Source organism: Calonectris borealis, chromosome 7, assembly GCF_964195595.1.
Source record: "Calonectris borealis chromosome 7, bCalBor7.hap1.2, whole genome shotgun sequence".
NCBI lineage: Eukaryota > Metazoa > Chordata > Aves > Procellariiformes > Procellariidae > Calonectris > Calonectris borealis.
The window spans coordinates 27561090-27574502 of NC_134318.1; the positions used below are offsets into that span (position 1 = coordinate 27561090).

The window sequence follows — 13413 nt, forward strand, 5'->3', positions numbered from 1 at the left end:
TTTTTTAATATGGTGTATGTTGTTATGGAACCTTTCAGTGTGAATCTTCTCAACAGGAGACTGAAAAACATTTGTGCAATTTTTTAATGTAGGAGTGAGTGAAATAAGATCTGGACTGGGGAATGTTTAGTTTGATAGACTGGACCAGAAAAATTAATCAAAAGTAGCCAACTTCTGTGCAAGTTACAGGAAGTATTTTCATTTTGTATTACATTTTAATTGAGGTCACAAATTCTGTACATTTGAATTCTAAATTTCCTTAGCTGATCTTATTGCCTTGAAAAATTCTGTACACATGCATCCCAAACATGGAAAAATGTAACTTAAATGGACAAGCAACTCAATGAAATTAGTAACAATAAGCACATGCTTAAATGAAAGTACTTTCCATAACCAGGTTCACAGATGTTTAGAATATACATACCATTACAAATTGCCAGTGCAAGAGGAAGGTCCCTGTTAATGAAAATGTATGATCTAAAGAGCTAGAAGAGAAGTTTTTAAATGCTGTTGCTTTCGTTTCACTGAAAGAGGGCAAGGTATTGCTCAAATCTTAGTCAAAACTAATTGTTTTTGCAGAAATACTGTAGGAAACCATTTTGGAACTGCTCGTCTTACACTCTGGCTTTGACACTTCCAGTGTAAATTGTAATTATTATTTATATGAGAATTAGTTTTTGCATTAATGAGAAAGTTAATTATTGCACAATCTACTAAGCAGCTTCCAAATGGATATAATTCATTATCTATAAAGATCCTGAACATTTCACATACAGTTGATTGTAGGAAAGGCACTTTCATTATAAGACCTATTTTCTACACCTTCAAACTTTCCCCTTCACAATTCCTCTTTGGGTTTTTAATTCTGTGCTTTATTCTACCCCAAAATGCCTTGTCACTTGTTGGTGGAAATCTTAAGTTCTTTTCTGCACTCCTGTTAACTTTTACATATGAATTTACTATTATTTATACATTATTTGTATGGTCTGATATTCAAAATTTATTTTATGCAAAAAAAACCCTTTTCTTATATACTGATTGTATATTTTCCAGTAAGTATCTGAGACAAGAATATTTCTAAAATTTAATGTCTCAAAGTGGTATAAGCAAGTAATCATGGGATTTTGTCAAAGCACTTTAGATTTTTTTTTTGTGGTTAGCATGTCTAGTACCAACCATAGTACCAATTTAACTTTTAACATTTTATCACATGGACATCACCTGTAATACAACCTGACAAATCAAAAGGTCAGTCTAGCTCAGAGCATATAAGAAATAAATAGATTTGAAAAGTTGAATGGAATGCATGCAGAATGTTATGAGGAATTCAAATTTCAGAAGTCAGAGATAAGAAGTGAAAATATATATATTACTGAAATTTGGAAACTTAACTTGCTAATTCATTCATGTGTCAGAAGAATAATTAAAGAGAGGAAAAGATTTTTTTATTTGACAAGTGTTTTCAATGAAGCTGAAACTGTAAATTTTGTTAATAAAATACTTTCCCTAAAGTCCAAGCATGAATACTGAATACAGTCCCCTATAAACTACATATTTGATTATGATAGTACAGGAAGTTTAAAAATTCTTTTTATGTTGAAGTAATTTTAGTGAGTCAGAGGAAGGATTAACTGTATAACTGATTATCTTTGCACACTGGAGATAGCTTACAGGATCAGGCTGGAACAGACATTATGTTCAAAGTATGCTTCAGGTCTGATATCAAATGGGAACCACACACTGGATTCATACAGAACGACACTAAAATTTCATAAGCTATTCTCACATTGTCTGAGTTCAAATGTTACAGCAGCCTTGTTGGTGTATCATTATCCTGATACCCTTAGACACAGACAGGTCATGGGACAGAATTGTGCCTCGGGAGCATTCCTGTGACAGGATCTCGGTCTGGAGTCCCAGGCTGGAAAGATGCCCTTAAGCCTACTTAAACAGAGATGAAAACAACCACTGTATAAAAATACAAGCCATTGTATCAAAAACTAGGAAGATATATCTGAGCCATTTTTTTCACCCAGTAGAGTCCAGTCAGGCAGCAAAAGCTCCCTACTAACAGCAGAAATGGGATCTAAGAGAAGGCATCTGGGTCGAAATGCTACTAGAAGAAACTTTTGATCTGCAATAGTGATAAATGATTCTTTTCAACCTTTCAGATTGGTTACTGGCTACAAAGTCAGAATTAGATTCAAAGATAAAAATTTGTATATTAAACTGCAATAATATTTTGCTTTAGGGTATTCAAAAACACTGCACGTTATTCTATAAAAGTCCTACCACATATTTGAATCGTAAGTGGATATAGGTATATTTTAACACTTATCTCTTGAACTTCTCTGAATGGTAGATCTCTTTCAATGCCTTTTAAATTATTTGATTTTCAAAGTTTATTCTTTTTTAATTGTTTTTTTACTTATTTATTTAAATTTTTAATATTTTTTCCCCTTTTGGGGGCTCTCTATCCCATAATAACCAGATCAGGTTAAATTACGTACAGACAACCACCAACTAAATTTGTATTGATTTCCTACCATTGCTAGGAAATGCCACTATGGGTAAACTACAAAAGCTTTGATTGTATTATTAAGATGGTTTGTGATCATCTGTTTCTCCCATCAACTGCCCACAAATTGCTTCATGAGTATTCACTTTTGTAATTTGTTAGTGCGATTTGTTAGCAACAGACAGCGAGCAGATGATTTACAATATTATACATTTGAAGAGGACTACACTTTTTAGCACAGAAATATGTAAACATTCACTTTTATTAAGCTTTTTAAGGACAACTTTTCATGTTTTTATTAGAAGTAAATTAAATTTGTAATTACCATTTGTACTTAATGATTTTCATTAGATTTTTCTCTTCTTTATGATTAATCCTATGTTAAATAGAAGAAGATCCTAAGAATAATCTCAGCATCTAAGACGAAGTTCTACAGATTCAGACATAATAATATTACTTTAAAATAGAGTGACTGAACATTGGTAACCAAAACACCTCCACCACAAATTCTCTATTTTCCTGAACTTTACATAGAACAATCAAGTAGGTTTACTGTTTGCCTCCATTGAGCAAATATAGAAAAAATTTTGCTAGTGGATGATGAAAGAATCCCATTTTCTGTTATCACTTACAATTCTACAGATCATTCTATTAAACAAATTAAAGAAGTCCTTAGCCTAAAAGTTTCAGAGAACAACAATGAATGAAAACATCTTGCTTTTCAGGATTAAGTTAAAGGAATATACTCAGTCTGTTTATTCACATATCACATTTAAAACCTGAGTACATCTTAGTGTTAAAACCTCAAGCCATGAAACTAACATTTAGCTGAATCTATAATCTCCTGTATTGTGCTGTTATAATATTTACAAATTCATATACAGGTGATAACTAGTGATCCACCTAATAATGTCACTTCTGTCAGAATATATATCACATACTTCAAAATTGTTTTGCATAGTAATAAGTTTACTTCCTTTCTGCTAGCTTCTTTCTTTGTGTAGTCAGTAGAGTTTCCCTTCTGTATGTTTTATAAAGTCAGCTAGTTCAAAATACATTAGGAAAGATTTTACTGAGATCTTTATATTATGACATTCTGCCAACACTTTAGAAAGGGGCTTCAAATAAATATTCTAACTTACTCTATGTATTTGACACATGCATGCTGATAGGAGAGATGAGAAATTTGCATTTATGGTAGAATTCTTTCTAGCAGGAGAGACGCACCAGTGCTTGACCATCAAACTTTCAAGAGGTTCATTTACTAGAAATGTTGGTACTCAGTTTCTGAAGGAATACAAATACTGGTAGAGCTGATAAAGAAAACTTTCCAATTCATGTAATCCCATGTATATTTCTATATAGATAATACTATCCGATATATTGCAGAGTGTTCCAGGGTTGCTTCTTGCAGAAATCTTGTATCTTTTAGATCTCTGACATTTGGTTTTCATCTTATGGATGTTAAACTCTTCTTTTTTCAGAGATAACTTTCTCTTTCCTATAGACAGACACGTTAACAGTGTCTACAGAAGAAATGAACTCCATTGCAGGAAACAAATTAAACCTATTCTTCCATTATTAAGATGACTCCTTTTTACCAGAAGATCCTAGAGCACAAACTACTGTATCACTGACTGCATAGTCCATACAGAAGATTAAAATGCACCAAAGAGAAAATAACTTCAATCAAAATACTTTCAAAGTTCAATAAACTAGTAATATTGTCCAGAAAAGTATCATTTTGTCAGAGTAAGTATTTCAAGAAATAAGCCTATTAAACTGAGATTCAGTTGAAGGATAACAAAAATTCAACTCTGCAATACTTAAATTTAATAACACGCTCAGCCAAATGCAAAATTCCATTTCCTGCTAGATCAAAATTTAATTGTTCCACTTCATTATTTGATAATAACAGTGCATTCTATTAAAAGGCCTATTTATTATTGGTTTTCTTCGGCTACTACTCAGAAAATCCAATGTAACACTCTCCCTCTGTATAAAGCTCAGAAGATAGAGAATATAATATTATTTAGTGGAAGTAAAGGTAATTTCCCGAAACAAATACATTTTTGCAACGTAAAATCCCCTGAGAGCACCTCACTAAAACAAATATTTCCGAATTACTTTAAAGAGATTGCTTACACATAGAAAAGTTTGCAGAGAGAGAAAGTTTGCAGAGATAGAAAGAACAAGACATTTACTCATTTCTATTCACATCCCGCATTCCTGCATCCCACCTGATTACGTTGACGGAATATCCATTGGCACAACAAAATATGCTACATCCGTTTAAGGCCACTTACATGTTGAAATTATTAACCAGTTTACAATGCTAACAATACATAAAATACACATTTTCCAAATCAGTATTCTGCTTAAAGGTACTACTGAAAACACACTGAAATAGATAAGTTATATTCACGATTGTACCGACTTACCCTGGTAGAAGAATTCACCAAGGAACCATTGAGATTGCCAGTGTTGCACTTGAAATTCAAATGTTGATCAAGATGATGATTTCCTTCCCAGCTTCCCAAATCACGCACCACTGACTTGTCAGAATTTGCAGATATTTTCTGGAAGGCAGTGCAAGTCATTCCTGTGAAACTAGATGGCTTGATCATAAAGGCCTCCAGAGCAATATTACGAGATACCTGTGAAAACATTGAGAAGCAGATATGTTGCTAACTCGTTAAGCAGAATTGCATTATTATATGTGCATCGTGTATTTACTGTATATACTTTATAAAAGATTGTGCATGCACAGACTTCCATACCTATTCGTAGGGTAAGAAAGAAAACAGAACTTATTTAAAAACTGATCTAGAATTCTACAATGGCATAGTAGATTTGATTGAATCTTCTTTAGGAATATATCAGTTTATATCAGTTATATCAGTTTTGCAATTGTGTCATTATCAGCTTCAATGAAATCAATCCTGATTTAAAGCAATACAGTTATAAAGTTAACTAGCAACAGCAGTAGTAAGAATGAATAAGGAGGTGCTTTGTACCTCAGAAATGAAACAGAAAGCTTCTTAGCTACTTGGTGGATGGATTGGTTTTTTACAGATCTTGTTTCATTAGAATATTGAACATGACTATATGGTTCAATGCAACACCATGTTATATGTCTTTGGCCTACCCCTTAGTGAGGTGATGTTTCTAGATGGAGATTGTAGCACAGTGCAGAGATATGCATCTCCGTCCTTAAGCTAGTATATCAATTTCCACACAGTCCTGTGTATGAGATAAATAGCTCATGTTATAATCACATTGACTAGCTTAGACTGGCACACACTGATTGGACTATATGGTTTCTGCTTCCAGGCATAGATTGTTTAGAGATCTGTGAGTGTATGTATTTTGCACATTGATTGTAAAGATATCTGAGTTAAGCCACAAACCAGCAGTTTATCAGAAGGCTAAATGTACAAATGTGGCAGTTTTATATTACTGTACTTTGCTTCTGTTCTGCAAGCTAATAATACAGAAGTACCTTAAATCCACCTGGTAAAAATTGGTGTGAATCGTTCAGAATTCGGGGCATCATATGAGTTGTGCTGACAAGAAATGACTTCACTGAAGAAAATCACATTAATTCTAATTAATGTATCTAAAGAAAATGTTTTGCATAAAAAAATAAGGGCAGGATAGAGGGTAGCCTAACTGTGTAAAAGTTATTGTACCAGAACAAATTAAATCTTAGCATGAAACACAGTGTATGACTTGCTGGTCATCTTTTGAACTTAAGAAAAGGTTTTCGAATGCACCCTTCTTCAGTCACTGATAATTCTGCATATGTCCAAAATGAAAGTACTGAAGTCTCATTAAGCAATTTATTTTACTTTTTGTCAAAATTAGACAAAATCCAGAAGCTTTCAGTATATTTTTTATACTTTTTATATAAAAGTAATATATATTACTTTTAAAGTAAAAGTAGCCTAAAGATTCTTTTCAATTGTTTATAAATTCCTAAAACATTCCTTTTTTAGATTAAATTTCCACCTCTTTTGTCCTTGCCTGACGGTGATTTTTTTCTACACTTGAATAAAATGCCAAAGATCATTAAGAATCAAATAATTTTTGTATTAAAAATCCAATGGCTGTACATTGAAAACTCCTAAAACCTGAAACTAGGTTTGCTTGGATAATTTTTTGTACCATCTGCAGATAATCTTTCAAGGAATTAAAGAATCTACCGCCTGCAGAATACTATTATCCATATCACAGGAATCAAGTTACATGACTCAGTTAAAACTCCTATGTGGTACCAGGCTTTCTTTAATCTTGGAAAAAGCCACATAATTATTCATAACTTCATGTTTTCTGCTGTAGAATGGGCATAGCACTAGTTCCCTATTTCATATTTGTGAGGTGATGGTGAATAAGATGTTCGCTAGATAATGTTGTAATGAGGATTCAAGGGATTTCACAAGAGTGAGCCCTATTTTTAAAATTTTGAATATAAATTCTTTAAACACTTGGGGTTTTCCACTCCCAAATATACCTGTAAAGGCTTGACAATGTTCAAACAGTGTGAACATGCCAGTCTCAGCACATAGAAACAGATGGATAAAATGCAAGGTAAAACAGTGTTCATTACATAGGATTGTTAAATGAGCTACAAAATGAACACAGATGAACTCAGAGCAAAATTATCCATGGAAACAAGCCACAGTCAGGTACATGTTATGAAAAGCCACAAGCTAATCTTATCTCTAAGCAGTACAGACACAGAAAATGATAATTTCCTAAACCTCAGACAAAGGCACCGCTCAGGAGAAGGGCCAAAGGGGATTGTTACCTGGGTAAGCTGAGAGCAGCACCGAAGGCTGCAAAGACTGAGAGCGCAAACAAAAAGCCACGTTGCAATTAGCCTAAAATATTCTGACAGTCTCACTGGCCGGACAATGAAATGAAAACTCTTCAGAGTTGGTTTTGAAAACTATTGCATGCACCTGACACATGACCATTGAAGTAAGTTTTATCATTAGCTGGAAGTCTCTTTTCAAACTGCACATCTGACATGTATACAGAGAAATAAAATAAAAGTGGGAGCGAAGAAGTGCCTCAGAACAATACTGAAGGGAAAGTAATTTGGGGGTGCTGAGGCCTACAGATCCACCTAGGAGCTCTCAGTTGCCCAGGGCACCCCCTGCCTGCACCCCTCTGAGGGGGTTCCCATCCCCTTCCCTCTGGCCTAGTATCAAGCTGAGGCTCCTCCAAAGTCTCAGCCGAACTCCACGGTGGCTGCGTTGCAGCCTGGCCACCAGCCCTGTTGGCTCCAGGCCCACCATTGAGACCTGGGGCTGGCCTCCTCACCACAGCCTGGCCTGGCAACCCCTAGGCTGTGACTGGGCCCGGTTCCATCACCAGGCCTGACCCTCAACTTCATCTGCGTTCCCCGCCTGTCCTCGCCACCGCCGCTGAGGACATGCCCCTGGGCTGGGGCTGCCCCCAGCTGCCCCGGCCTGCCCTGCGCCCTGGCTGGGGGCAGTGGGACAGGCCCTGGCTGGGGAGGCCAGGCCCTCGCAGCAGCCTGACAAGAACCTTTTGTCTAGATGACTTCTCCAAGATTTTAAATACCATACAGCAGAATAATGTCTTATTTGTTTTACTGTTATATGTTTATTAAATGAAACATTAAATATATCATTTATATTCATATATATATATATATATATATGAAATTATCTAGCATTTGAAATTTGCTACTGGCCGTTCTTCCTGCAGCGTGTTTTATACACCACTTGACAGCAAGGGAAACTTAAGAAAATCTAAACGAAGGTATCCATCCTGGTGTTTTTCTGACCTTGAAATTAGTCATTCCACAACCTCATGGATCTGGAAAAACATTTTTGTCTTCAGAAATGATGTAGAGTAACAATCATGCCTCCCAAGTAGCTTTTCAACGTATAGGAACACAGTCGTGCATATGTTATACGACTGACACGGTTTATAGAGGTTCCTTTTTTTCAGGAATTATAAGCTAGCAGCTACCTAAGCTTTAGGGGTTTTATTTGCTGTTGTTTAAAATAGAGAAAGCAGATGCAATTTCTGTGAGGCAGTTTGCTGGCTGGCCTCCCAAAGGAACAGAAGTGTTTGGTATTGCATGAGATGACACCAGAAAAACTCCACAGCTTTGTTTATTTACAAATTGCACTCAACAGTAAACTAATTCTCCTACAGAAAACTGTAAGAAGCAAAAAAATAAAGCATGGCAAAAAGGTGAGTGACACAGATCTACATCTGAGTACACAGAATTGTTGTTTACAGTAATGTCAACAGCTCCCTGAAGCAGTGACAAGAAAAAAAATCACCTTTGGCACTTGACATTTAAAAGAAATTTAAGTATAAAGCAACAGAGCCCCCCTAGCTGTCACATTGCAAAATACTTCTAAAAAGCACATTATTGTCTCTATGTATTTAATATAAATAAATAAATATTTTCAGCAAATTTCATTCTTTTATGTAAATGGGAATTAAATAAAAAACTTCGTTTAGAAAACAGTCCAATATAGGCTTAGCCTAGAATTCCTTTTTTTTTTTTTTTTTACTTTTATACCTTTTTGCTGTAATTGAAACTAGCACTGAATTCACTTTTAAATAGTGTCTTCATGTAAATGCAGTGGACAATTGAGAAAATAATAAAGTTTGTTTAAAATCAAGCAAGTGAGCAAACTAACCCAAGGAGTAATAAGGCTTTAAAATATTTATCTAAAATTCTGAAAGGATAAATTTCAAGCTTCTGATTTAGATGCATTTCTGCTATTTAGGTGTTGAAACTGGCAGAAAGACAGTTTCTCAGTATCCAAATGACAACCCCTCAGTATCTAAATGACAAAATAATGTAGGTGGAGGCCAAGAAATAAGAACAATTATTTCATACTGCTACAGCTTGCTTCTAAAAATCTAAAACTAACCACAAATTAGTAATCTTTATGACAAGATACACCTTTTTTGAACATTTTCTAAATGCTTTAAGCAAGTATTGTCTAGAATCCTCTCTGAAAGGCAAAAAACCTTCAGGCAACAAGGGAGCATGTTGTCTTTTCTCTTATTAAAAATTCCACTCACTCAACTTAGACCTTTCAAAGTAAGCTCATATACTATAGTGACAAGAACAACAGAAACTGAGTGAATAGTAAGAACACTAGAAAGATAGTGTTGTGAACAGCCTATTATAAGAATAAATACAATAAATCAAAGTCAAGAAAAAATTTTAATACCATCAGTGATACTCAAAAAAATATTTTGGTCTTCCAAATAGAATCCAGGAGAAGAAAAAAAAAAATCACAGAATCCAAGTATATCTACGTAAATCGGCTATGCTGTGTATGTGTTTTACACAATCTTGCTTCTCTGTATACTAGTTGGTTGTAAAAATTGTGAAGAAAAATGACATTTTAAAAATAAATTCTGACAAAAAGTTTTGTAATTTTATGAAATACCTTTGATATAACTTGAATATTGCTGGTTAGTATTTGACTTGCAATGTGTTCCACACAGCGTACAATCCTGGTGCAGGCTTTGTCTTCCTTTTGAGCCATCCACAACACATGGTCATCGACCAACATTATATTGCTGGCAATTTCAATAAGAGCATCCCCAATCTGAAAGAGAAAAAAACCCAAAAACCAAAAAATGGTATTGTCTGGAAAACTCACAAAAATAAGAGAAGAGTACACAAGAGTACAAGTGAAAGCAGGCACCTTATTTCTCTTAGTAACCATCATTCAAAGACAGTTTTGATTCTATAAAGAAAATTAAATGGCCTGAAAAATAAAGACCAAGAAAAGAAAAGTGCAACTGACTTCAAGGAAAACCTTTTTTGTTCACAATTTAAAAGCTTATCTTCAAGATACATCACAAAAATTGAGTCTCTAATTGGGCGATAAATGGAATCTCAGAATTATTACCCTCTTTCTTAAACTAATTAAAATTGACCATGTTCCCCTAAAGAACTGCATCATGTTTAATCAAAGGACCTTTGGGGAAAAAAAAAAATTAAAAAGAGGAAAAATATATTTGAAAGACATTTTTGTTACAGACATAGTGAGGTAAATTTGGGATATAAGTCAGGTGCTCATTCAAACCTATATCATCTCATTGCCTACATAGAAAGTGTGGGCTTGTCGCTTTGGATGTTATAATTCACTCTTGTGGCTAACCCAAAGTGATGAATCTTTGTTTTGCCAGATGACATTTTGCAGATTTTGGTAAGTATGGCTATGTGTTTCAAATTTTTATTAGTATATTACATTTAGAAAGAATAACATCACTGTGAATATTTTTTTATTATGAAGTTAGTTCAATTAAAAAAAATACATAAATTTCACATGCATTGCAAGGGACACAGAAATAGTGAGACTATATGTGAAATTTTGTGTGACTGTTCCTCAAAAATTTAATCTATTTTTGCAAACGTAATTACTAGATAATTCTAGATGGCTTTTGACAATGTGACAAACAGGATTATTTATTCAATGAATAATAATAAAACACATTAAGAGACTGGAGTGATTTATAAGAAACTATTAAAGCATACACCAATCAGCTAAGCAGAGGACAGAACAATAGTCTATAAATATACAAAAGGAGATAAATAAGAAGAGGAAGTAATTTATATTATAATTAAATGCATTAATGAAAAATAAAGGCATGACATTAAAAAATAGAAAAATTTGGGCTAATACACGTACATCTTCCCTGCAAAAATGTTGTAGTATATTGCAAATATGTCCCCAGTGCAGCTGTTGAAGCTCTCTTGTTTGAGAGGTGAACCACCAGACCGGAGAAAGTACCACAAAGTCAAGTAAAAATGAATAATCCTGTGCTGACTGGGAGAGGCACTTCCCAGAGAGGATGTACAGAAACTGTACTAGTTTAGCTAGAATTGTTTTTAAATTATTCTGATAAATCACAGAAAACCTCTGTGTATGAATTTTCATTAATTTCTAATGGTTTTATATAACTGTAGTTTCAGCTGCTAGTCAATTCCAAACTAATATACCTTTGTTCATATGTTGCCTTGTATTAAATGAAGTTCAATCTTATTTATAATTACATGAGTGCAGCCTCATGTGTGAAACTACTGACACTTTAACTTCACATGTGTTTTTGTACCTTATGAGTGAGAGTTAAGAAATGTTAGTAAAGAGCTCAATGAATGAGGAACCTACTTAGTGAACTTGAGAGAGAGGAAAAAGTGTAAAGTTCAAAATGGAAGAAGGAAACAGAGACAAATTAGGAGAAATGTTCTAAATTATTAAAAAAAATAAGGGATTACGAAGTAAGAGATGTACAAATAAGTGGTGGAGATGGAGATGTTTTGATACCAGAAACCAGAAACTGAAATCTATTTGAAAGGTGGAAGAAATCAATTAAAAGATTAGAGATGGTGCTCAGTTGTAATGGATAATGAATCAGCTGCTAGAAAAACAAAGAGGCTCTATGGTAAATCCAACTGTTTCTTTTGGATGGTAAATTTTTGTTTTGTCAGAAAGCAGTAAGATCTTATCAGGATTTTGAGCCGAAATACAGTTGTAGCTTTGAAACATGATTCTTGGAGAGCACTTAATAATAAACTTTAGGTCTGGCGTATAATGATGAAATTGAAGTTGGAGGCTTTCTCAAGTTGGCACTAAAATGTTAACTGTTACAATCCCCAGAGCCAGAATGGAATGAATGTTGCCAAACCAAAAGAAAACAAATGTTTTAACTATAGCCATCATGTGTACAAAAATTACAGGTTATGAAATCTTTATGGAAGCTGTTACGCTGAAAATTAACAGTAAAAACTATGATGAACATTGTTGTTCTCTATAAAAACCTGTTTTTCCCATAGGGTTTGCATAACTCTCTGATTAGATTTCCCTGTAAAAATCCCATACATTATGCTAAAAGTTTCTGTAGGAAGTTGCACTTAAAGACACATTATCTTCTCTTCACATGAAGTGATACATGCTTTCAAAACTCAGTGAAAACCTCCTGATGAAATGGAGAAAACAAAAGAAACGTGTAACTCCAGTGGCCAGATGGAGAGGTACCTTGAGTTCATTCTGATATATTAGACATGGTAGAAATTAAAATGAAAAAGAAAATTAAAGTGGCTTATTGAAAACCAACTTTTATTCCTAAGCAGCAATGCCTTTGTCAGTCAGATGAGATGGTTTATTCTTTTTGGAATAAAGAAACATATCACAGTATATGCAGAACATTTGCAATCAGAATACCAGCAATCAATTTTAGAAGCTACTCTTCAGTGTGTGCCTGCATACATTAAGAACAGGGCCATGTGTGAAGACCACTTCTAAGTGATACTTTTTTCAGCATAGAGAAGGTATCTTACATCTTCAACTTCATCCACGAAGACAATTAACTTTTCCATTATATAAGCCAAATATATTACATCCATTTTATCCGCAAAGTGGGAAGCACCTCTTGTGTAGGCTGTCAGCTGGCGGGAAAATTCAAGCACGGTTGTCAAATTGATGTGCATCTGAAAATACATCAGAATTGTTAGGTGTAATAAATCAGCTGGCTTTGTTCTTTTTTAAAAACTGGAGATCACGTCCATTTGTATAACGCTTGCTATAATTTCACATGGATTTATATGCATCAGTAGTATCATGGACATAAATTTCAGGGGCATATGAATGTATCTTCAGCATTAGGTCTTAGATTTCATTGCTGTTATCTGAAGACACCACCACAATAGGACAACAAATTTTGAAGATTTTTTTCTACTTTTTCTAGACTGCAGCTAACTAGCCTGATAAATTATTATACCGAGCCCCTAACCTTGCCTTGCCTATATCTTTAGATCATCATGACAACAACAGTATCCGTGAGGGTTCATATATACAGTGGTGCCTGGTGGGAGAACA

The 13413-nt window shown here is 34.3% G+C and overlaps 1 protein-coding gene across 1 annotated transcript in view; it reads right to left on the reverse strand.

Annotated features, from left to right (window-relative positions):
- Positions 1-13413, reverse strand: part of ADGRA1 (adhesion G protein-coupled receptor A1) — a 156892-nt gene that overhangs the window by 126121 nt on the left and 17358 nt on the right. The window contains exons 4-6 of the mRNA XM_075154773.1: positions 12876-13025; positions 9976-10137; positions 4960-5175 (exon numbers count right to left, since the gene is read on the reverse strand). Of these exons, the coding sequence (XP_075010874.1) occupies positions 4960-5175; positions 9976-10137; positions 12876-13025 (528 nt within the window). The remainder of the gene's footprint in view (positions 1-4959; positions 5176-9975; positions 10138-12875; positions 13026-13413) is intronic.